This window comes from Meleagris gallopavo, chromosome 5 (genome assembly GCF_000146605.3).
Source record: "Meleagris gallopavo isolate NT-WF06-2002-E0010 breed Aviagen turkey brand Nicholas breeding stock chromosome 5, Turkey_5.1, whole genome shotgun sequence".
Classification (NCBI taxonomy): Eukaryota; Metazoa; Chordata; class Aves; order Galliformes; family Phasianidae; genus Meleagris; species Meleagris gallopavo.
In genome coordinates, this window is record NC_015015.2 from 8446329 (window position 1) to 8468663 (window position 22335).

Below are 22335 nucleotides of genomic sequence, written 5' to 3' on the forward strand. Positions count from 1 at the left end.
TAAACTTAAGTAAAAAATGACCAATTAAGATCTTATTCCTTTTAAAGTGAAGAGTTTACATACTTTATTTCTGCTAGTGACTGATAAGTTATTCTCTGATTAATTGAAATAAATTAACCAGTGGTAACATCCTGTTTTCTTTCTTTGCTTTATCATCTGTTTGGGAGGAGTAATTTGTTTTGCTTAGAAAGAAGCAAGCAAAACCTTTCATCTAGATAATACCTAAACTTGTTTCTGTTTTAAACAGGAAGCTCTGTCTTACAGCTTTTCGGCCATCATCTTGTTGATTTTTTAATGTCCTTCTTCAGCTGTGCTACAGGGCACTATGTTGATCATGACTATTCCTGAACTTAAAATCCACTTATACGTAATATCTATTTTTCCAGTTGCATTATTTATTGAAACAGTTGCTGTAATTTTTCATTTGGGGTTGCGTTCAGTGAAGTCAATAGTACTCTTGTGTATATAAGAGATGCATGACAGCTACTTGTTATTCTGATACTTTTTAAAAGTATTCCACAGCAATTTTTTGGTTAAATACTATGTTGTGCATTCAGTAGTTTTTAAAGTGAGTGCTGCTCCATAAAACAATTTTAAATAAGTTATTAATTAAAAAGGAAAATAGTATCGGTTACAGATTACCATGCATGGAACACCAAGAAAACCTGTAACAGCAGTTCCGGTCTTTGTTCACTCTTTCATGGAGACAGATGTTAGCTTAGTGTCTGTGAAAATACTCATAATTTTCTGTCCAAATCAGAAACTTAAGTTAATGAACTAGAAAACAAAAAACATTGCCAGATTTGCCTAATGAGCAATGAAAACTATGTTTTAGTTTGTAACCATGAAACATAATTCCCCTTGAATTCAGTGCTCCTTACAGATGAATGTTCAGGCATGAAAGTTACTTTGTAAAATTCAGTATGGGACTATGTATTCATGCTAACTAAAAAGTACACTAACTTTTGATTATTTTAAACAGATTTACTTCAGAAGTGCAGAAGACTGTGCAGGCACTATTAGTTAACATAATTAATTTAACATCTTAATGATTAGAACCTGTACTGAAGCTGCATAATGCGCTAGCCATGTTTGATAAACTGTATTGATGAATAAGTAAGATATGATGGCCAATTTCACTTAACTGTTTTGTGGAGTCACCATTTCTCCTTTGCAGTGGTGAATTAATTCTTAACCTTTTTCAAATAAACTTTTACTAATGTACTTATGTTGCTGGTATTTTGAATGCTTTGAGATTGCCAAAACATTTGCAAAATATAGTGAAGGATATACAAAACATATACAATGAATAATCAGATCTCTTGAATAGTTTATAGTTGAATTATTGCATCGCAAGCCTTCTTAAACACACAGTTCTAATATTTTCTGTTGCATTTCTGCTATGAAATAACTGATGAAATTTCTAATATAAAGGTTGAGTAATATACTACATCAGTGTAAAGCACTCTTAGTATGTCTTCAATATATAAACCTCCCTAAGGAATGTTCACATATCAGCTGTGCCGCTTCATGGAAGTCAGTGGAACAAATCAATTCTACATGCTTTTATTTAACTAGATAAGGTATGTAACTTACTGATGCCTGATTTTGTCTTGGTATTGTTACAAATGAAGACCAAGAATGAACCTGATAAATGAGGTAATTGAAATGCCATTGCTCTATCTTGCTGCAAAAATGAAGAAAATGTAACTTTTAATACTAGAAGCACTAACATTTTTGTGGATCTGCAGTATATTGTTCAGTTAAGGTACTAGTTGCAACTAAAATTGTGTGTTTACAAAAAATTTGCTTTTTCCTTTAACTTAGTTCAAAAGCATGCTTACATGCGTTTAGAATTTAAGTGCTTTTTTTTATTTACATGTTCATAAAAATAAAACATGGTACCATTCCCTAAGGCTGGCAAATGAATTGTTATGTAAAGTATTATAGTTCCCCTGTTTGTTTATTCTCTAGATCCGGTTGTTGTTTCTTCTGGAAATCATTCCTGAGTTAATTGACTAATTAGAAGTTTGGAGAAAAAAATAATAGTAGTTCCTTAACTGAAACACAAAAATGGCATGTTTAGTTTTTAACTTTATCCTCTTCTTAAAAAAAATGAAAAATAAAAATTTTCTCTGCAAGAGGGTTAAAAACAGAAAACACTTGAAGAGAATGCTTAGAAAATGAATTTACTGGTTTGCCATTAAGCACCATGGAAATTAAAATAAACATTGTTCTAACTAAGAAACGTTACCAACAAAAAATTTTCTGTTGGAAAAATGTTTTTTATGTGGTTTAGAAACACATTCAGTACAATTTGACACAATGCTATTTTCACAGATCAAAGAGTGTAATTATTATTCATTTAATTTTAGATTAATTTTTTTTTTCATAGATGAAAATGTTATATCTTGTTTGTTGAGCTAGCTTGTCAAGCATTGCTTGACTCGTAGTCATTACTTTTACATATGAAGTAGAAGCAATAAAGCAAAGATATGGAAGAGTTTAGTGAAGCCTATTATCCTGATTTGCTTATTTAAAAGCTAGTCATTTTAGTTGTCTCATCTTTCTCACTTCTTTCAATATGTGAGCCAAAACTGTTGGGAAGATGGCTTCCTAATGATTTGAGCCTGGGATGTGGATAATATGGAAGACTAGTAAGGAGAACTAAGATTTTAGAAGTTATTAACCTCTCCTTTTTTCTTGCAGAAATTGCCATCGTAATGATAAAATGAACAAGTTATATTTTGTTCATAATTTGTACAAGATAGTTGAGGATATTGTTTAAATAAGGTTCTCAGACTCAATGATTTTAAACAAAAGAATGTACAGAAAATATGATGTTTGAATCACAGAAATGTTGAACTTGAAATACATATCTGATAAAGATGATTAAAAGCATTTCACAACAATTAATTCTTGTGCCAAAGACAAGAGTTAGAATTAAGTACTTTAAATAGGAAAAGGCATGCCTGTATATGTGACCATGGAAACAATTGTGCGTGCCAGATTAAATTTACTTATATTTTTCTATTATAAACTTTCCTGTTACTTTAATCATTTATTACAAAATTAAAACATTTTGTGCTTTAATTAGGAAAAAAATGGAATTCCTCTTGACAGACAGAAAAAAGAAACGTGTCAAAATTCTATAATGGATGCAAATAATTTTAAATTAATCAGTGATGTAGCCATTTTCCTTCCTTAGACATTCATCTGCAATTTCTATTTTGAGAATTCATGTGCAAAAATGGTCAACAAGCCTGATACTAGATCATTTATTAGTATTATGTTAGGCTTGCTGCTCTTTTGTGGGACAGATTTTCATTACCTAGAAACTCATAGTTTGCATGCCATAGGGGTATAAGTTGATCTGTGTTTAACCCACCTCAAATGAAGAAGGTAATGAAATGGAAGAGCATATTCCTGTCCAAACCAATTCTTCAGGACATTTTAATTGACATTTGTTAGTTATTATTTTTACTTTCTTCTTCCAAGATAAACTGCAGAAGTTCAGTCACCAAGATTTCAAAATTTTCTTTGATTACTTTCTCTAATCGAAGCTTGATTATTTGGTTCCATGAGCTGTTTCAGTTGCAGCTTCCAGCATGCATGTTGATATGTATCTGGAGAAAGATGCAGGATAGCAATGACAATACCGGATGACAGAACTGAAGTTTATGGGAAAAGTCTAGATAACTATACAAATTTCTAGGAAAATGTGATGTTTTCTTTAAAATTATTTGGCTAAAGAGGAGATAGGATTGCAGCTTCTTAGTAGTTTGTAATCAAAAGATGTCATTTTTCATATATTTTTTCCAAAATGTTCATATTGGCCAAGTCCTGAGTAGCTCTTGGTATGTCAGTGGGTAAGGATTTTGATTCTTTTTTTTTTTTTTGTATGTGTTGTTTTAGAAACGAATTACTCTAAGTCCCATAATGTATGAATATTGTGCTATCGTTAAGGGACAATTCACAAAGACTGGTGCTTGCTGTAACTATCTTCTGGGTGAAGGTGAACATGAAATAGGTATTCAGAGACCATGAAATAAGCATAGCAGTTATTTAAAGAAGAGAACAGTTCCCTGCTTATTTTCATGTTTCTTTGGTAGACTACACTCCCAAGATTTGATGTTAGCGAATGTTGATTACTTAGTCTGTCCTTGTTATAGGAGGGCAAGGTATGAGCCCTAAGTTTAAGGCCATGTTATTTATCTTAGTGTTGCAGTAAAACAGTACATAGAAAACCTTGAAGAAATAAGCAAAATGTGCACTCTGTCTCTTCAAAGCATTTCTGTTATGAGAGGAAGCTTTGTGCTTTAAAGAAGTGGGGGAAAAAGTAGACTGCTTACCAAGTTTGATAGTCAGAAACTAAATACAGTTTGGCTGCTCTAATCTTGGGCATAGATTCTTAGTTGTCTATGTACAATTAGTCTATGATGTGAAATACAGAAATAGTGGAAAAGACGTAGCATGCATTATCTCTTCATTGGAAAAGCAATCACATTGTTGAATTTCTCTTATAGAATTGGCTTACAAAAATACTACTTACTGTAAAAGTAAGAGTTGTAAAATCATGTGACTGTTACTCTTTTTTTCCAAAGTTTGAATATCCTGGGAAGGAAAGACCTCCGTCATATTTCAGACCAACCATATATTTAAATTTATTTTAATTTTATACTTCACTTTCTACTGAGACCTAATTTATTCTGGCAAGCAAATAGTTAAAGGCAAGATCTACATCTTGTCTCAAAAAGGTTGATTTATTCATTTGTGCTGTACTGCTATGGATTCTTTGGGAGAAAAACAATGGGAGCTGTAAGAAAACCTCAAAATATTCCCCCATCTTGTTCAGATGATTTGAGATTATTTTCATGTTTTTTTTTTCTTACCCAGCCAGACGTGAGGCACTGGGAGCAGAAGTGTAAGCAGCACTGTGCAAGTGAATGTATCTGATAGGTAAGATAGTGTCAAAGTGAAGAACAGACAAACAAACCCTGGCAAATAAGGAAGAAAGAGAACTCTATATGTACTTCATGTAAAGTGTGTGAGGGTCTGCAAACTTCCTTACCAGTCTGTTTCTTGATCCTCTGGAAAGAGAAGGATGAGAACTCTACTGATTCTCACTTATATTTTCTATTAAATAGTATTGAGGTTAAACAGAATTTCCTTTATATGAGTGTAAAAGCAAGAACATAGTTTACTATGTGTACGTATATGTAAGACCCTGCTTAATTTCAAAAGTGCTGGAATTGTCTTTTCCCCTGAAAAGCTCAGTATTTCTGATATGGTTAACCTTGTTTTTACTAATAAAACTGAGAATACATTCAGTGACCTGCCACCCAGATAGCTTCCTAAAAACATTTGAAGTTTTTTTGTATTTAAGAACATAAAGTATGACAAAGCAGGGAGACGCCAGGCATTCTTCTGAGCTATGTTTATTTCTTCAAGAAGGTTACTTTGGAATCCAGCAAAATACTATCCTATGGCAACAGGATTTTAATTTTGGCAGTACTTTTGGCATGTACATGTAATGGAAGAGAGACTTTTTTTCTTCTCTCTGCTTTAGTATCCATCCATTCCTTCAGCAATGCTAATTACTCATACTGGGCATAAAGACAATTGTCCTCTGTTGTTCACTTTGTTCACTCTCTCAATATTGCTTTCATTTAAAAATTTAACCCACTTCTACCAGCAAACTTTAAAACTGGATGTCAAGGTCACAGAAATTATTTGCCTAATCCAACACAGGAACTAAATATTTTTTAACTATCTACAAGTTAGAGCTTCCTGAGCCAGAGGCTATAAAACTAACACTTGTGATCTCTTTTAAATGTAACTCCTATTTCTACCCAGAAACGTCTCCTTTTCAAGTTGAAGAGCTCTGACCTTTCTTGATTCTATGTACCCTTTGTATTTTTGTTGCATTATTTTCGTGATGTGACTAGAACTGCTAAAGATTTGGGCATAGAATGCTTATACTCAATTTTGTTCTCAATTCTTTCCTACTTTTCCTAACATTTTTTGCATTTTTGGCTGCTGCTGAATGCTATTCTCAGTGAAGTATCCAAAATGACTCAGATCTTTTTCTTGACTGGTAAAACATAACAATGAGTTCTGATTTAGCTAAGTATATTTAAGGTCACTTTTCCAATATGCATTAATTTACACTTTTAAGCAGTGTGTTTTATCTGCCATTTTATTATTTAGTTGCTCATATCTCATAACTCACCTTGGCTGGCTTTAGGTCTGATTACATTATCTTACCTTCCTTCACCTGTTTAACAGATCCTTCATGACTTTTCAGATCCTTAATGCTAAAAATCCTTTGTGTAAAGAGTGTAAGGGGTGTGTAAACTTTCTTATCAGTCTGTTTCTTGATCCTCTGGGAAGAGAAGGATAGTTTTCGCCTGTATTTTCTATTAAATAATACTGCAGTCAAATAGAATTTTCTTTGTATGACAGTAAAAGTCATGACAATACTGAACATGGCAATCCCCATGGAAGTATAATCTTTGCAGCAGAAAGACAGACTCGTAGCTTCTACCCTTTATTGCCTTCCTTAATCTGTAGAACTTTCCCTCTTGTCCTGGTATTGAATTTTAGCATAGCTGATAAAGCACTAAGAAAGATGGATTCTGTTAGATTTAGCTCAGTGTCAAAATGTGAATATTGCTGTTCCCCCACATGATCACCTTGGGCCTCTGCCATAAGTAATCAAACTTCTAGAAGCTACAATGGGATGGGAGATGTCAGACAATCCCAGTCACTAAGAACTTGAACTAAACTGCTCGTCTGTCCCAGCAAACTGGGATGGCTGAGAGGCAAGCGTATGCCTTATCCATGAGTTGTTTCTGTAGAGAGCACAGTCTGGATGAGAAACAGAAGAACTGGAGTGAGATGTTATATTTCAATGGCAAATCTTGGCACAAGGTATGCCCTGTTTCTCTTTTAAATTCTCTTCCATAAATAACTGTGCTTCTTTTATCCATTCCTCACCTCCCCCATTTTTCATTTTATGTTCTGAAGCCAAAGTCTTAAAAATGTTAGTCCAAAATTCTGTAGCTCTTCCTGCAGAAGTAATTCTCTGGTTTAAGTTCAACTCTTCAGAAGATACTTCTTGTGCCCAACACTGATAAAAATGTAATAAATGTGTGGAGTTTATTTAGATGCTGATGAGATTATGTGTAAAATTGTTTTTGGATCAGCTCCTGGGTGTAATCAGTGAAGGAATGGTGTTGGCTGAATAATTTTATCAGAGAAAGATTTTGACAAATTGGACGTTAACAATTTGCTGCATTTGGTTTATGCTATTCCAGAAGAGCAGAGCCATTGTTTGTCTCAAAGCTTTGTTCTAAACTGTCTAATTACCCATAAAATACATCTTTTTGGTACAGTGCATGCCAGTCAATCCATAAAAATTCCTTTCCTGTTCTGATAGCTTTGATCTTTATTATTAGCTTTCCTGCATTTGTTTTTGGAGAACAATCTTAGAAAACAGTAAGAATAAGGTTAGGTTAGCAAACCATCTTGTTATTAAAGACTTAATACTTTTATATTCAGTAACTTTCTAAGGAAAACAAAAAGTTGTACTTCTCTGACCATACTTTCTAGCATAAACAAGCCAATTAAAATTTTTTCCAAATCAGTGGAAATTATAAAGCTCCTGGCTCTAGGACTTAAGTCAATAAAATGGACCTCATTTTCTTTCATATGAAAGACGTGTAACATCTGCAGAGATGGATTTAAACATAAGAGGAATTATACAATTAATTTGTTTACATCTGGTTTTAGGAATGTGACTTCATGGTTAAAAATTTGAAAACACTTATTTCACTGTAGACCATGTTTAATGCACTTTTGTTTCCTCAAAATGAGTAAACCAGCAGTAGGAGGTTAAAAACTTTTCTGCATCCTTAGAGTTAATATCCTGAGAGTTAAGCAGTATAGAAGGTTTGAAATGCTAGTGGAGTGGACAGTCTACAAGAATTCTTTCTCCCTGAGGGCACCTGCAAAATTAAGCCTTGAATGTGTTGGGGTTTTTTTTGCATTACAGTGTTAACCTGATCCTGGGATTCTATAGATAAGGACTTCAGATGATAAATGCAGAGGAAAGTCAGGTTTGGAATCTGTTGTTTGTATATTAGCAACAATCTATCTTCGCTCATTTTGGATTCTGATGAAAACTATAAGAGCTTTGAAAAGACAGGAAATGAGAGTTTGCTTCCCTCTCTTGTAAACAGTTGTTTGCTCTTATTTTTCTCACTATCCTTACAGCAAGTCAGGAAATCCATGTTCTTCCTGAACTGATACACAGCATGCTTGCTCCTCTTTTCCCCACATTAAAATGGAGTTTAGGTGATAATGGGTTTTTTCTTTTTTTTTTCTTCTGAAGTGATCTCATTTGCATGCCAAATAATGGTGAAGCAAGGGTAAATGATTTCTTCTGTAATTTTTGTTGTGGCTGATAATCTGCACCCACTGAGAAGTGCACTTTGACTGAACCAGGGAGATTAATGTGGTGTTTAAGAGCAGGAGAGAAAGAAGCATTTGCTTCTCAAGCCAAAAATAAGACCAAAGTTAAGTTGAGAAAGCCTTGCAAGTACTACCTGAGATGAGGTCTCCTTCCAGGATATTTTCAAAGCAGGGACAGTAGACAGATCCTTACTTCTCTTAAGTAGTCATTTGAAGTACCTGTCTAGGTAGTTGTCGTAATGCCACATCTCTCTGATTAAAGTTAATACTCAACAGGCCTCTGTCTTCTTACTTCAAAGACATTTCTGCATTGGGAGTTTGTTCAGATTCCTCATCTGAATCAGTGTATGTTCCAAAGAACAGAAAGTTGTAATGTGAGTTGCTTGAAGAAGAGTTCATTTCACAAAGCTTACCAAATTTTATTTATAGATGAGGTTTAAAATAGTGCTGTGGATGCAGCATGAAATATTATCCTAAAGAATGCAAATTAGTACTTGAGTTTATAGGACATGAGAACAGGTGTACCATGAGCATTTCTAATGGAACAGTTTCTTTGTTAACACAGTATCTCTGAATATGTAAAGTTCACGTAATTTGTTTTACCTCAGTCTCAATGACCATATCGTCATATTTGAAGGAATACAGATGCAGCACTTAAATGATTAAATCAAATACTATTTATTGGCATTACTTCTAACTTTATAATTGTGACAATTTAACAGTTTTCTGAAGAGGGAGCACATCTTGAGGAATATTTGCTGGAATAGACAGGAACAAGTATCTCACCGAAGAGACAGTCAATCCATTGCTAACTTAGCCAGTAAAATGCACAGTGAGTTTCTTAGCTAAATTCAGCAGTAGGAGGATGGCCTTTCACTCTCTAGATTTAGTGGGGCCTTGTTTTTAAATCACTGTATGAAAAAATAGCTGCTTCTAAACAATGAAATTCTGACTTCACATAGTATGTAAGTTGAACAGTCCTCTTCACAGTACACTTCTTGAAAATCAAAGTCACAATAAATGATTAATTTGTAAGAAATTTAAGAACTTAATGAGAGAAAATGTTGCTTATAACTACATCTGGAAGGTACTTTCCAGTTTGTTTTTAATATATTCCTAGAATCATGCTTTCAGTAGCAATAACATAAGCCACAGAAAACAGTGTATGGTTGAGAACTATAGACAGAAACCTTCTACAAAGTATGTTTGCAAAATCTTGTATTGCAAGTGTATAGGTCCTTTGAATGAGGACAGGGCTTTTGGCTGCAGTTTTGCACTGATTTATTTTCCTCTTTGGATAACATTAAAATCAACAATCATCCATTGTCTAACTAAAGGTGATTTTTTTGTTTGTTTTTTGCTTGGTTGTTTTTTGTTTAGTATGGCCTGTTTCTGAACCTAAGTATTGATACAAGAAATTATTATAGCTGCTAGTTTTCAAACTGTTGCTATTCCTTACAAGAGCACCTAAAAGCTTGCATTAGAAAATTTTGATGTTATTGTCTGTTCAGATTTCTAGATCATTTGTTAGCAGGACAGAAAGGGTATATTTATTAGTTATTCTGTTTCTGTACAGACAGCTAGGCTCACAGAGTCAATGCATAATGTATGGATAAGACTGTTCTACTTATATCAAAATGACATTATTTGATGATTTATAGCATTCCTGTCTCCAATCTGAGACACTCAAAGATGAGCATACTGCTGGATGAGTGGAAAAAGAGCCTGAAACATGGGATTCAAATAATGTAGTTAATACTCTACCTGGCACTAAAAGTGAAGCTACTTGAGGGTCTTTTTTGACTGTTAGACATGTAGGAAAAGCAGGAATACCTTCTCACCCAATTTGTTTTAACTCATCTGGCTTTGAGCCCCCAGGATATTGATAAACATAAATCATATTGCATTATGCAAACACATTGCATAAATCAAGGAAGGGCCATTGAAATAGAAGGTACACATTCTGTGAGGGGAGTCTTCAGGAACCAACTGTTATTGCTTAGCCTGAAGATGAGGCTACTTAGGGGAGTCTAGTAGCAGTCTTGCAGTATGAAAGAAGATGTAACTGAGAAGGACTCACAAATTTTACAGAAGTTGATAGCAGGAGGATGAGAAAAAATGGCAATAAAGTACAAATGAAATTCTGACTGTATACATAAGGAGAGAGAGGAAATACTGTGGAGATAAGTAAACACTAGTTCAAATCTCAGAAATCCTGCATTTTGTCCTTAGAAATTTTTAAGATCCAACTGGGCAAAATGCAAAGCAACTTAGTTGCTTCATTGTCTATGCTGCTTCAAGAAGAATGTTTGTCCAGGTGAATTTCCAATTTGAATTCATTGACTCTGGGAATTATTCCTCCAGCATGACAATAATTCAGTAACATATAAGAGCGATCAAGTAATACTCAACACAGTCTGCAAAATGGCAAATTATTTGAGTAAGATAATACTGCAGTAATTCCTTTCCTTATGTAAAGCAATGTTTTAAAAACTCAGCAGAACTGAACTCATAATTCTTTTTCTCATAAGCAAGAAAGTGGGACACATTTATGCTCCTTTGGGTGTGCTGATTTTTGCAGTTGCAGACATCTGTGCATATCACTGAAGTACACTACTGTGAATCTCATTTTGTGCAGGAAGCATAAAATGAGAATTAAAAACTTATTTTGCTGCTTTACCATTTATCTATGCAAGATGGAGAGCTTAGTGTATTCATTTTGCTCAAAAACAAAAGATTGCAAGTGCGTTTTAGGATTCTGAATAAATCTATTTATTGTTGTTTTGTTCAACAAAGTGTGCTGTCTGGGATTACCCTTTTTAATTACGGGAAGAAAGAATTTTCAATTTCTTCATTTGGAAAATGTTTTGCTTGCTAGCAATAAGAATCCTGGGTCACTAGGCAATAGTGTTCTGCCCTAATTGCCTCCAGCTTTCTTTTGTTTCTGAATTAAGCCTTTGTAGTAACTTTTTCCAAATTATATAAAGTAGATATCCAGCTGCCCTGGAATAGTTTATAAAACACTTGTATGTAAAAATTGAATTTGAAAATAGTACTTTATCTAATAACTTTTAAAATGGAAGGGAGGGAGGGGGGCAGAGGGAGGAGATGAGGAAAGGTAGCAAAGGACATGAAATTTATTCTTTCCTGAACTTGCCCCACTTCCCCAAACAAATTTGTTCTCTTTTTACATTAACTAAGAATGTTGTCAAATGCCAGTCAGAGAATCTCGGCTCAAGTTCTCAACTCAACCTACATCAATGATGAAAATAAATGTGTAACTAGAATGTGATTTATAATACATGCAGTCCAGACATTGGAGATGTTTCTAGGTTTCTCAAAATCTATGAGAAGGAATAGAAAGAAAAGAAACCAAAATGACTGTTACTGACTAAATGATGCTCATTTAGGTGAAAGTATGTTTGTCTGTTTTATTATCTACAGATAATATTGAAATTGTCACGAGCAATTTCTGTTGGCCACTTTATCAGTGTACAGTTCTTGCATCAGAGAGCTTTTTTCAGAATCACAAGACAAAGGCTGATGCTTCTTCCTAAAAAAACTAGCATGTTTTTGCAGATAGTAAGTTATCTAGGAGGAAAAGAGCAATATCTTTTTACTCACATTTAGCTTTCAGCTCTTTTGGATTTCCTTTTTTTCAAGGTTGCTGTCTTGATCATACGATCATAGGTTTTTCCTCCAGATATTTCCTAGCTTTGCATTCTTTGTGAACTACCTTATTGAATGGCACTTAATGCATGATTCTCCCACTCTTCTTCATGTTTTCTTACATGCTGTTTGTTATGCTTAGAAGTCCTTATTCTCCATGCGAAATATCTACCCACTCCATATTCAGTCTTCTTGTAAATTGCATTTCCTTCAAGGCTATCAAAAATAATCTGCAAGTTAAGAAACACGCCAACTCTGCCTTGCGATCTGACGATCTTCTGATAATCAGATTTGCTAATACTAGCTGAATTCATTAACTGTGAGTTAATATCACTTGTGCCATTTTGTTCACAAAATACGTACACATGTAGGTCACTCTGAAAGTAATGCTCCCTCTTTATTTCCACAGAAATTATGATACATACGAAGAACACAGTAACACTACTTGATTAATTCTCAGTTACGAAGTGCTATTTTTTAACCTAGTCACTATTATTAGCTATGCATTTTCACCAGTGGTAAACACAAGCCTACCTGCTGCACTCGTAAATATCTGCATGAGCAGAGGTGACCCACTCTTGCTGTCACCACTGCTGAAATGCATCATCCACTGCCTCACTGTTCTCACAGCCATTGTTTGGTCTCCATAAATGTTCAACAAATGTCAATGAATGTCAAGGGGTGCCATTTTTTCCTGCATGAAGGAATTCAAAAGCATATATTTGCTTCATCTGCACTTCCATACCAGATGCCATTTTGTCAGACTGCCCCTCTGCTTCCATCTGTCACATGGCAACAAAATGTAGCAGGATAATGTGGGGAGTCTCAACCTCTTCTGCCATGCTATTGAGATCCACTTCTAGTGTTACAGACCAGCATAATAAAATAGGAGGCATTTCTCTGAGAGCAGACCTTGGATGTTAAAGTACCTCAAAGTTCAGCCCAGGTGGCTTCTTAGAGACCTGGGATGTGCTTCTTGTTGTCTTGTTCTCGTCATTCTAGCTGAAAGTCCACTGATGATTAAAGAGAAGAAAAAAATAAGGTCAGTAGGAAGTTAGATGAGGTAAAAGTTACGTTTGGAAGTTAAAATTGAACTCATGGAAGCAAGTATCTCTGAATGGTAGAGTGATATTTTTTTATGTTGATTTTTTTTCCTTTTACACAAAACAAGGGAAAGAATTGCTGAAATGATAAAAAGCAAATACTGTTAGAAGTGATTAGTGGAAATGTAAAATGCAGGAGACATACCTGAAAACTTCAGGATAATACAAGTAGGCACTTATGACTGTTCTGTGACCTAATCTGACACTGGGTATATGTGCGCACTGTTATTCACAAGTAGCTAAAGTTTTTTATATGACTTTGAATGAGTTTCTGAAGTAAGCAGTGAGGTAAAGGACCTACCATGATTAAAATCTTAAATCTCTACTTGCTTCGCTGTTGGATATCTTTCTACATAAATGGGGATTTGTGCATAATCCTTTCAGAAAGTCAGTGACATATATAGGTGGCTTTCACTGCTATTTTTTCAGAAGGTTGAGCATATGGTATCATTTTGTTTTCATTTCCTCTACTTTTTGAAGAAAAGTACTTGCAACAGAAGTAAGTCTAAAGATTAACTGCTAATAAAACAAAAATAATTATTGCTAAAACAAGATGACTGATAGTATTTCACAGCCAAAGTAAGGCTATTTTCCCATCTAGTAAGTCTTAACTTTGCATTTAATTATGTTAAAAATAATTGCCTGTGTGTGAAATCATGCTAACTGATTTTTCTTCTAAGGTTTAAGAGAAAAGCCAAAAGCTGAGACCAAAAATGGAGTTTAAGTACAGAATTCCCAGAAAACATTGTATATTACTCTGTTGGAGTTACCAAGTTTCTTGATACTCCTTATTTAAAGTTTTAGGCACACGATGAAACCAAATAGATTGTTGTAGGAGTCAGTTTTATTTATAGTGCACCAGAATCACCTCTCCATCAATTTTTTTATTTTTATTCTTAGCAGAGGTTTAAGCCATAACCAGACATAGAGATATTCTTCTGGATGCTCCCAGTCAGATTAGTGGGAACATGCAACAAAAGAACATTTTATTCTCCTCTAATGTAGATTTTCATTTCTCCCATTCAAGCAAATGGCTAGAGCCATCAAGTTTTATCTGTAGAGGTATAAGGAAAAGGGGAAGCAGAAAAAGATTTTTTTCTTGTAGTCCCTCTTCATAAAGCAAGTGTTATATGGTAGTTTCTGTTCTTGAGAAAGATTTGTACCCATTCAGTTTGAGAGACAAAAGTTTGCTAGAATCTGAGTAGGCAACGGATAGACATTTGCTACATTCTCCTTACTCTTATATTGGTTTCTTTCTTTGATGTATTATAGAATCATGAGGTAGTTTGTGTTGGAAGAGACATTCAAGATCATCTACTTCACAAGCAGGGACAGCATCCACTAGACCAGATTGCTCAAAGCTTCATTCAACTTGGCCTTGAATACTTTCAGGGATGGCACATCCTATAATACCTTATCTAAATCTGCCCTCTTTGGCTTAAAGATATTACTCCTTGTCCTGTTGCTATAGCCTCTGACAGAGTTTCTCTCCAGCTTTCTTTTAGCCCCCTTTAGTTATGGTAAAGCTGCAGTGAGGTCTTCCTGATTTCCTGAAGCCTTCAACTCTCCAGGCTGCACAACCTTAGCTCTCTCAGCCTGTCTTCACAGGAGGATACAGTCCAACAGGTCCATGTCCTTCTTGTCCTGGAGCACCCGTGCTGAACACAGAACTTCAGGTGGGGTCTCACAAGGGCAGAGTAGAGGAAGATAATCACCTCCCTCGACCTGCTGGTCATGCTTCTTTAAATGATTGGATTTGCCTCAGCCCCCATGCAGAACCTTGCCCTTGGCCTTGTTGAACTTTTTGAGGTCATTATTGCAGCAGTGCTATTCACATTTATCCTTTTGCTCTTACTTTGCAACCTGAAACTGTTCTAATTGTCTAGTAGTATTAAGTTATTTGGGAATTAAGCTCCATAATTCTCAAAATGAAAATAGAAGCTTTCATGTAGCAGTTGCATACCCTTTGCATGCCCCAGAGGTCATGTTCTGTATCTTTAAATAGAAGTGTTTTCTCTGTCTTCCAGGTTTTACCCTGCATAATTGTATGGATAATAATGTGAACAGAACTTAAGAATGTAAACAGATCAAATTCAGTTGTGGTTTAAGTTGTACAAAAATTCTGAAGCACCAATGCAAAATGTTGAAGAAATTCTCTTAAGACATCCTGAATGTGTTTTTATATTGTTGTTTTTGTTTTTCACATGCTGACATTGCTTATTTATACCAGTGAACTGTTTGTGTATGTTAAATGCTTCATACTTGAGAAGGCTATGGCACAAACACAGGAAAAATACACTAGATTGCTCACATTTGGTTTGAATACAAAAAGTTTAGCATTTCTTATGTAATTCAAAATTGCAAAACATAGTTCAAAATACTCTATAAATTCCATATGCTTTTTAGCTGTACAAAAGGAATGCAAAAAGATACCTTTCTAATATGGTAATGTTTTACAACTACTATACAGAACAACAAACAAAAACATTGCAAAAACATCGCACAGTTGTGCAGCTCAGTTGCATTCATGAGTATGTAACTTCCACTGTTGACAAATGAGAGTTCCTTGACTCGAACAGAGGTAGTATGAGGTCAAAAAATATTAACATAATGCTTTCTTAATTGTTTATTTCAGAGAACTTGAGGTCAGTTGCTAAAACATCAGTGAAGATGGAGTAAAGCACCTTTAAGCTTTTGCTAACACTGTACTCAGCTGTGACTCAGAGAGGGTAAGTTAAATGATCATACTTAGTTTTATCTGCTGTGGTGAAATGAGTTGCAGAGGGAACACACTGAAAGCCAAGGGCCTCTAAATACTTTTCCCTTTTATGGAATAGAGCTCCCGGATCACCATTTCCTGGAGATTGTACTCCAAGCCTACACAGTGGTAAAAGTAAGTTCTCTGCATTCACTGATCTATATCTGACAACAAATTTGAGCTTGGGATCATTTTTTTCCTGACTATTTTAAGTAGTAAGTTTACAGTAACAGACAAACATTAAGAAGCACTCCATCCTGTATGTTGTTTTTCCCCTCCCCTCCCTTTTCTTTCCTTCTTTACACTGTCTAATGAAAAGCATATGTGTTTTGTTTGTTTGTTTGTTTTAATTTTATAGGTGCAAAAGGCTCATGCAAGCTAACATTCTAGAGGTTCGCCCACATCTGTTCTTTTTGTGATATGTGAGTTAAGAATGTCTACAAGTATCTAATTTCAAATTCTTAAAGATAATTTTAAAGCTTTTGCAGTTTCTGGAGTTGTTTTGGGAATCATGTACTCTGATATAATATACTACAATAATCTCATGACAGACTTTCAGAAGACAGATCTAGGTCAGAAAGAGCTTATTCAATACTTACTTAATAAAAGAAATGAGAGAATCTTCCAGCTGTCTTAGAGACATATCCTTCACCTGGACCATTTTTAAGGTGTAGATGTATTTTGTTACCTATTCTTTTAATATCTTGAGGGAGAGTAATTCTGTTTTTATTGCATAGATTAATGTATGATTTTCTTTTTTGACTGAAGTACATTTATGCTTGAGGAAAGGATATAAAGTTTGCAAAGCTAATGACAGTGTGATTCCCAAAACTGGCAAAGAACTGTGCTCTCAGGGTAGTTACTCTCTATGCACTGCTCAGTAAGTTTTTAAGCTGTTTTTAGGTACATATACTGAATTTCTGTAGGTTGCAAGGCTGTATTCTTTCCAGGAAATAAATTTTCCAAGGATATTTCTTTTTTTATATCTGTGAGTTGCAGATAAACTCCTCTAGTTCTTGTTCAAGTGTTCTGATGAACTGTTTCTCTACATTTTTTGATTCTCACTGACATTTACTAATTTTCATTATCTGATAAAATAGGCATAAGGTCTCTTCAGCAGTAATGGAAGAACACTGCTTCAAAATGTCTTATGTTTCCAACATTTCTAAACCTTTTCCCTTCCCACTACTATCAGAAGGCAGTAGTTGATGCAGAAAATGGCAAAACTCTTGGCAAGAAAACTACTTCATTTCTTATATCCGGTTGCATTTACAAGACGCGATGTTTTGTGCTGTTTAAGAGTAATAACATTTACAGAGGATTTGGCCTACTGTTTTTATGAATGCTGTGCAAGTTAAAAATAACCTTTTTGACTGAAAAATAATTTTTTAGGAATTAGAACTCACATAGTTTATAAATTATGCGTATATATTTTGTTGAAATAACAAAAGCATTAGCCCTTTGGCTCACTAGTGGTCTGCAGCAGTAATGTCAAGGTATGCAGATGCCATGTTTATTTCAAGAGACGTCAGACTATGAATAAACAGATGTGTGCTTTACTAGTACACTTCTCAGAACTGTGGTTGGGTTGTTGTTTTTTGTTGTTGTTGTTTGTTTGTTTGCTTTTTCCTTCTGGAGAGGTATTAGGGAAAAGAAAGAAGGTCAGAAGAACATATATTCTTACTAATCGGCAGTTCAAAGACATGGAGATTTTTCCTGTATTTAAGATAGCTTTGTAAAGAAGTCTGAATAAGGTTCCTATTATGTCAAATATGGACTGAACTCAGTCCACTCCGAATCTCAGGAATTTTAAGGTGGCATAAGTTCATCATCATCTTGCCCTCTGTTCTCCTTTGGCTGTACTTTGAATGCTGCATCTCTAAGACAATACGGCTCAGGATTCTTCTCTTTCTATTTTCAGTTTGTCCTGTTGATTGTTTTTCTTTCACAAAGATATTTGCTTTTAAATCTGAAAAATGAACTCAAACTTGCTGTGCTCATCAGCTCTTTCTTGTTTAAATGACTTACATTACTTTTCTTTAAAGTTTAGCATGTACTGGGAGCTCAGCTGGGACAGGGAATCCAACAGTTTGACACAATAGCCTATGCAGCTCAGCGTGAGACTCTGCCAGTACACTTTTCACCATGACTTGAAATACTCCTGATTTTTTTTAAGGTCAACATTCTCATAAACTCATAAAGCAAACACTAACAGAGGTTAGATAAACAATTCATCTCTCCTTGTTATTTTTTCACTTTTTTGTTGTTGTTGTTGTTGGAATTCAGGTGTTGCGAACTCAGAAGTTGCTACAGATGCCAGGGTTTTTTTTTACAGGAATGAAGAGCTAGTCCATTTCATCTTTTTTCATTACCTTGCCTCTGTCTCACCTTCGTAGTCAGTGACTGGTGCTTGAAACAAAAATACTTCACTGCTGAATCACAGAAGTTTAACTGCTGTCTGCTTAATCTCTGTGGGTTTATTAAATATGTTATCATGAAGGTCTGTATTCCATCATATTTAGGACTTCAAGGATGATTAAAAAATGTTTATTAAAGAAAAATATACCTTCTTTCATAGAAAACTTTCCCTACTTTTATATGCAGTTAAAGGTGGATAAAATCTTGACAGAAATGTGAGCTTCCTCTTACTGCAGTACAATAGAAACTCACTTGTAGCAGGTTCAAATTATCTACATAAAATTGAAACACAATTTTCTTACAGTGATTATCATGTCCTGCTTAAGGAAGAGAAACATTCACTGGAGAGAGAGGAGGGAAAAGAAATTGTATTTCTATTAGACTTACAACTACATAATTTATGTTGCATCTTTCCACAGTCTTTATCAGTGAATGTCAATGGATGGAATAATTGTGGTGGTGTTTTGTTGTTTTGTTTTGTTTTGTTTTGTTTTGTTTTGTTTTGTTTTGAAAGCACGGAAATGCTTCTGTACAGGTGGTTGTTGTTGCTCTTTTCAGGATATTAATTATGCATTAAATTTCATATGAATGGCCTTGTGTCTGATTATTCTTCTAGTAATAGAGTAGTAGCATGATAAAAGCATAGGTCCTAACTGCTTCTGTAGTCTAAAGTTTTCACACATTTTGTAGGTTTTCCTAGTTTTGTGAAAGGTGAGGTGAGGAATTTTAAGTACTGAGGCTGCTTTGGTATTTCCTATGACTATTTTTCTCTCTTGTTGATTTTTTTTTTAAAGAGTGTTTTGAGAATTTTAATTGCCAGCCTCAATAAACCAGTATGTTCTTTAATAATCTTCCCTTCCCTGAGATAGAAAGGAAAACTAGAAAATTGATGTTAGGTTCTCAAATACCTTGAACTTATATGAACTCATCTCGCCATCATGACTTTTTTACTCCATCATAATCTCCAGAGTAGTAAAAGAATAATGATGAAATTAGGAACTCGGGTTTGGGAGAAGACAATATTTTTTGGTCATAGAACCGCTACTTGATGTGTATATTCATCTCCTTGGCCCACTCTTTAAGTTGTTGTTACATTAGAGTTTGAGCATATAACACAATACTATACACAGCTGCAAATCAACTGTCAAGGAAATATAGTTTACTTCTCTAGTCACATCATCTCTGTTAATCACCTAATCTGTTGTCTGTAGGCACCATCAAGAAGTCAAATGATTTATTTGTGAGAACTGTTCCTTAATTGTCCGGTAGGTGTCAGAGTAAGTCTTGTAATACTTCTACTGTAGCTGTAAGGATTAGTACCTATCATTTCTCCGATTACAATGTGAAGGCAGTAGCTCAAGTTGATACTAAAAACAATAATTTTCTCAGCTAGTCGGCAGTGATTTGTTTTTTCCCATTCAAGCATAACTACTGTTTTGCTTTGAAAATGTCTTGCACATTGTTGTCTTCAGCAGACACATAGCAAGTGTTTTAGCATTTGCCCAACTCACCTAGGCCTTTGAAGTGCCTCAGCACATGCCCAAAGAAAGAGTGTTGTGGTTTGACTGACCAATTTTACTTCTAAAGATTTTCCTTCTTTGCAATCTGAGATCATATTCCATAGCACTAGGACTTTCTTGGTTACTAAAAGGAACGTTACAGATATCCAGGATATTGTTTTCTTCTTGGAAGATCTATAGTGAGATAATTTAATTACAGCCAACACAGTCACAGTAGGAAAAAAATAATAAATAAAATCTGTGACATGAAGAGGAGTGGGAATAGCAACAAGAAAAGGAGGTTGAATGTATTTATAAAATTATACTTGACCTTGAAACCTTTAGTTTAATAAAACACAAGATTATAGTTTTAATTCTAAACCTTAATACAGTTTGTTATTGTAAAGTGATCTCTGTGTTAGAGCATAGTTTTTTAAATGAATTTGATATGTATTTTTGGCATCTAACACATCTAGTGGATCACAAGGCCTTGCAGCACTTATACCTTCAGGCTAACTTGAAACAGTCTCATTCTCAGCAGTGTATGGTCGTGCTAGTCCACAGTACAGATCAACGTGCTCCATTCTGTCCACCATGCCAACCCTACCTGAAGAACATGAACAACTAAAAGAGGCACAACACAACAGTTCTCCTCCAGCCAAAGTAAGCACTCTTACAGATTTTTCTGATACTTATTTTGGGGCTGAAACTGTTTGTGTACATTTAGCAAAATAACGTAGTCCTTAGGTATGTATTGGTGTGCTTTGATAAACCGGCGAGGCTGTAAGTGATTTTTCAGCTGACTTTCTTAGAATTTTTCAAGTATTTTTTAGATTAAGGAATGAAAACTGTTGTTTTTCCATAAAAATTTAATTTCTGAGAAAAGAACTTAGATTTACGCCTCACAGTAGTCTGAAAACACTTGGTGTTGCTCTTACAATTTATAGAAAGTGCCCTCCAATTAGTATGTGTGTAAAAGATTGAAATCTGTTTTTTGGTTTGTACTCTTTTACTGTATTTGCAATAATAATAGCTGAGTATGTTCTGAAACTACACCGAATGTGTGTGAGAGCTATCCATATGCATTCATTTAATTGTGTATACATTTTAAAATTTTATTTGCAGATATAATGAAAAAAATCATTAAGTGATGACAGTTTTGCCTTTCGAATAATTTATACTACGGATAAAAAGTAGTTTTATTTTCTAATAATTTGGTTTTGTTATTAATTTTTTAATAAGTTATTAGCTTAGTTGAATTAAAGAATTATGAAATCACAGGTTATCTAGATCATCCTGTTTCATGCAAACCGGTATAAAGGAGAACAGAATTTATAATCTGGCACATCTTCAGTTAGAGTATATCATTGTCCTTGGATCTCAGGACATTGTATTCTATATTTTGGGTGAAAACATCCGCTACTTCAGCATCATTGGAAAATATTGTCAGCAGTGAGCCCTACGTTGATTTGTCATACATTCCATTTAAACAACACACTGTGCTGAGTGTTAGTTTCCTGGCTTAAGATAAACACCCTAAATGGATGCAAGTTTATCAGACTATTAGCTGAGATCATATATTAGATAAAGAAGGTAGTTTGTGGGTTTGTTCTACTGCGGGTTTTTTTTCCCCTTGTTTTTCATGCACCCTCACCCCCCTGTGAGAAGTATTGAAAGACACCTTCAAAGATTAAAAAATGAAAATAAGATATCAGATATCAATGACTATTCCAGGGCTGACTTGTGAAGTGGCAGAAATGAAGCACTTCAACCAACTATTCTTTTAAAATAAAATACTGGCCTTTTAGAAGTAGGTCTGAAATGAACTGAAGAAATGAGATAGCTCATGAGTCAGTTAATTAGGTGAAATATTTTGTTTCAGATACTTTATGCCTAAAAATAACAATTTAACAGGTGAAGGATTTTAATCAACACAATGCTTATTAGCCTACTAGAATTATTAAGCATTGAAACTAACCAGTGTTCTGACTGTTTGATCTTGTCTATACCTATTATCACTCTTGGGTCCTCCTGTGGAGTGGGTTCTACAGTGTGACTGTGTAATTGCTGAGATACCTTAATGTTGTGTAATAGAACTTGCAAACAAGAAGAAGGCATCAGAAGGAACTATCAACTGGGAGTCCGGTTACCAGGGTACACCCTCTACTGCACTGAACAAAACTTTTCACAACTGAAATCTCTTATTTAAAATGCTGTCTAGTGCCTAACAATTTCCTTATTCTGTAGGAAGAGATGCTCTCCTACCTTTTTCTTACATGCAAACGAATATGTATTAACAAATCAGTTCTGAGAAAAAGAATATGAACCTTACATTACATGTAGTTTACTGTGTACTTCAGTTATCTTGCACATGATGGAAACATGGGGTTGTATTTCTCAAATCCATTTTGAA

General features: G+C 34.6%; 1 protein-coding gene across 23 annotated transcripts in view; it reads left to right on the forward strand.

Annotated features, from left to right (window-relative positions):
- MRVI1 (murine retrovirus integration site 1 homolog) overlaps positions 1-22335 on the forward strand; it is a 63379-nt gene that overhangs the window by 9165 nt on the left and 31879 nt on the right. For 7 of the 23 annotated variants that reach the window (XM_019615353.2, XM_010710940.3, XM_010710944.3 and 4 more), the window contains 5 exons: positions 15883-15976; positions 16085-16140; positions 16364-16427; positions 19635-19688; positions 20461-20585. In XM_019615353.2, the coding sequence (XP_019470898.1) occupies positions 20517-20585 (69 nt within the window). In that variant the 5' untranslated portion in view covers positions 15883-15976; positions 16085-16140; positions 16364-16427; positions 19635-19688; positions 20461-20516. Of the gene's footprint in view, positions 1-15882; positions 15977-16084; positions 16141-16363; positions 16428-19634; positions 19689-20448; positions 20586-22335 lie in introns of all 23 variants that reach the window. The other 16 variants (XM_010710953.3, XM_031553429.1, XM_010710941.3 and 13 more) reach the window with 15 other exon arrangements.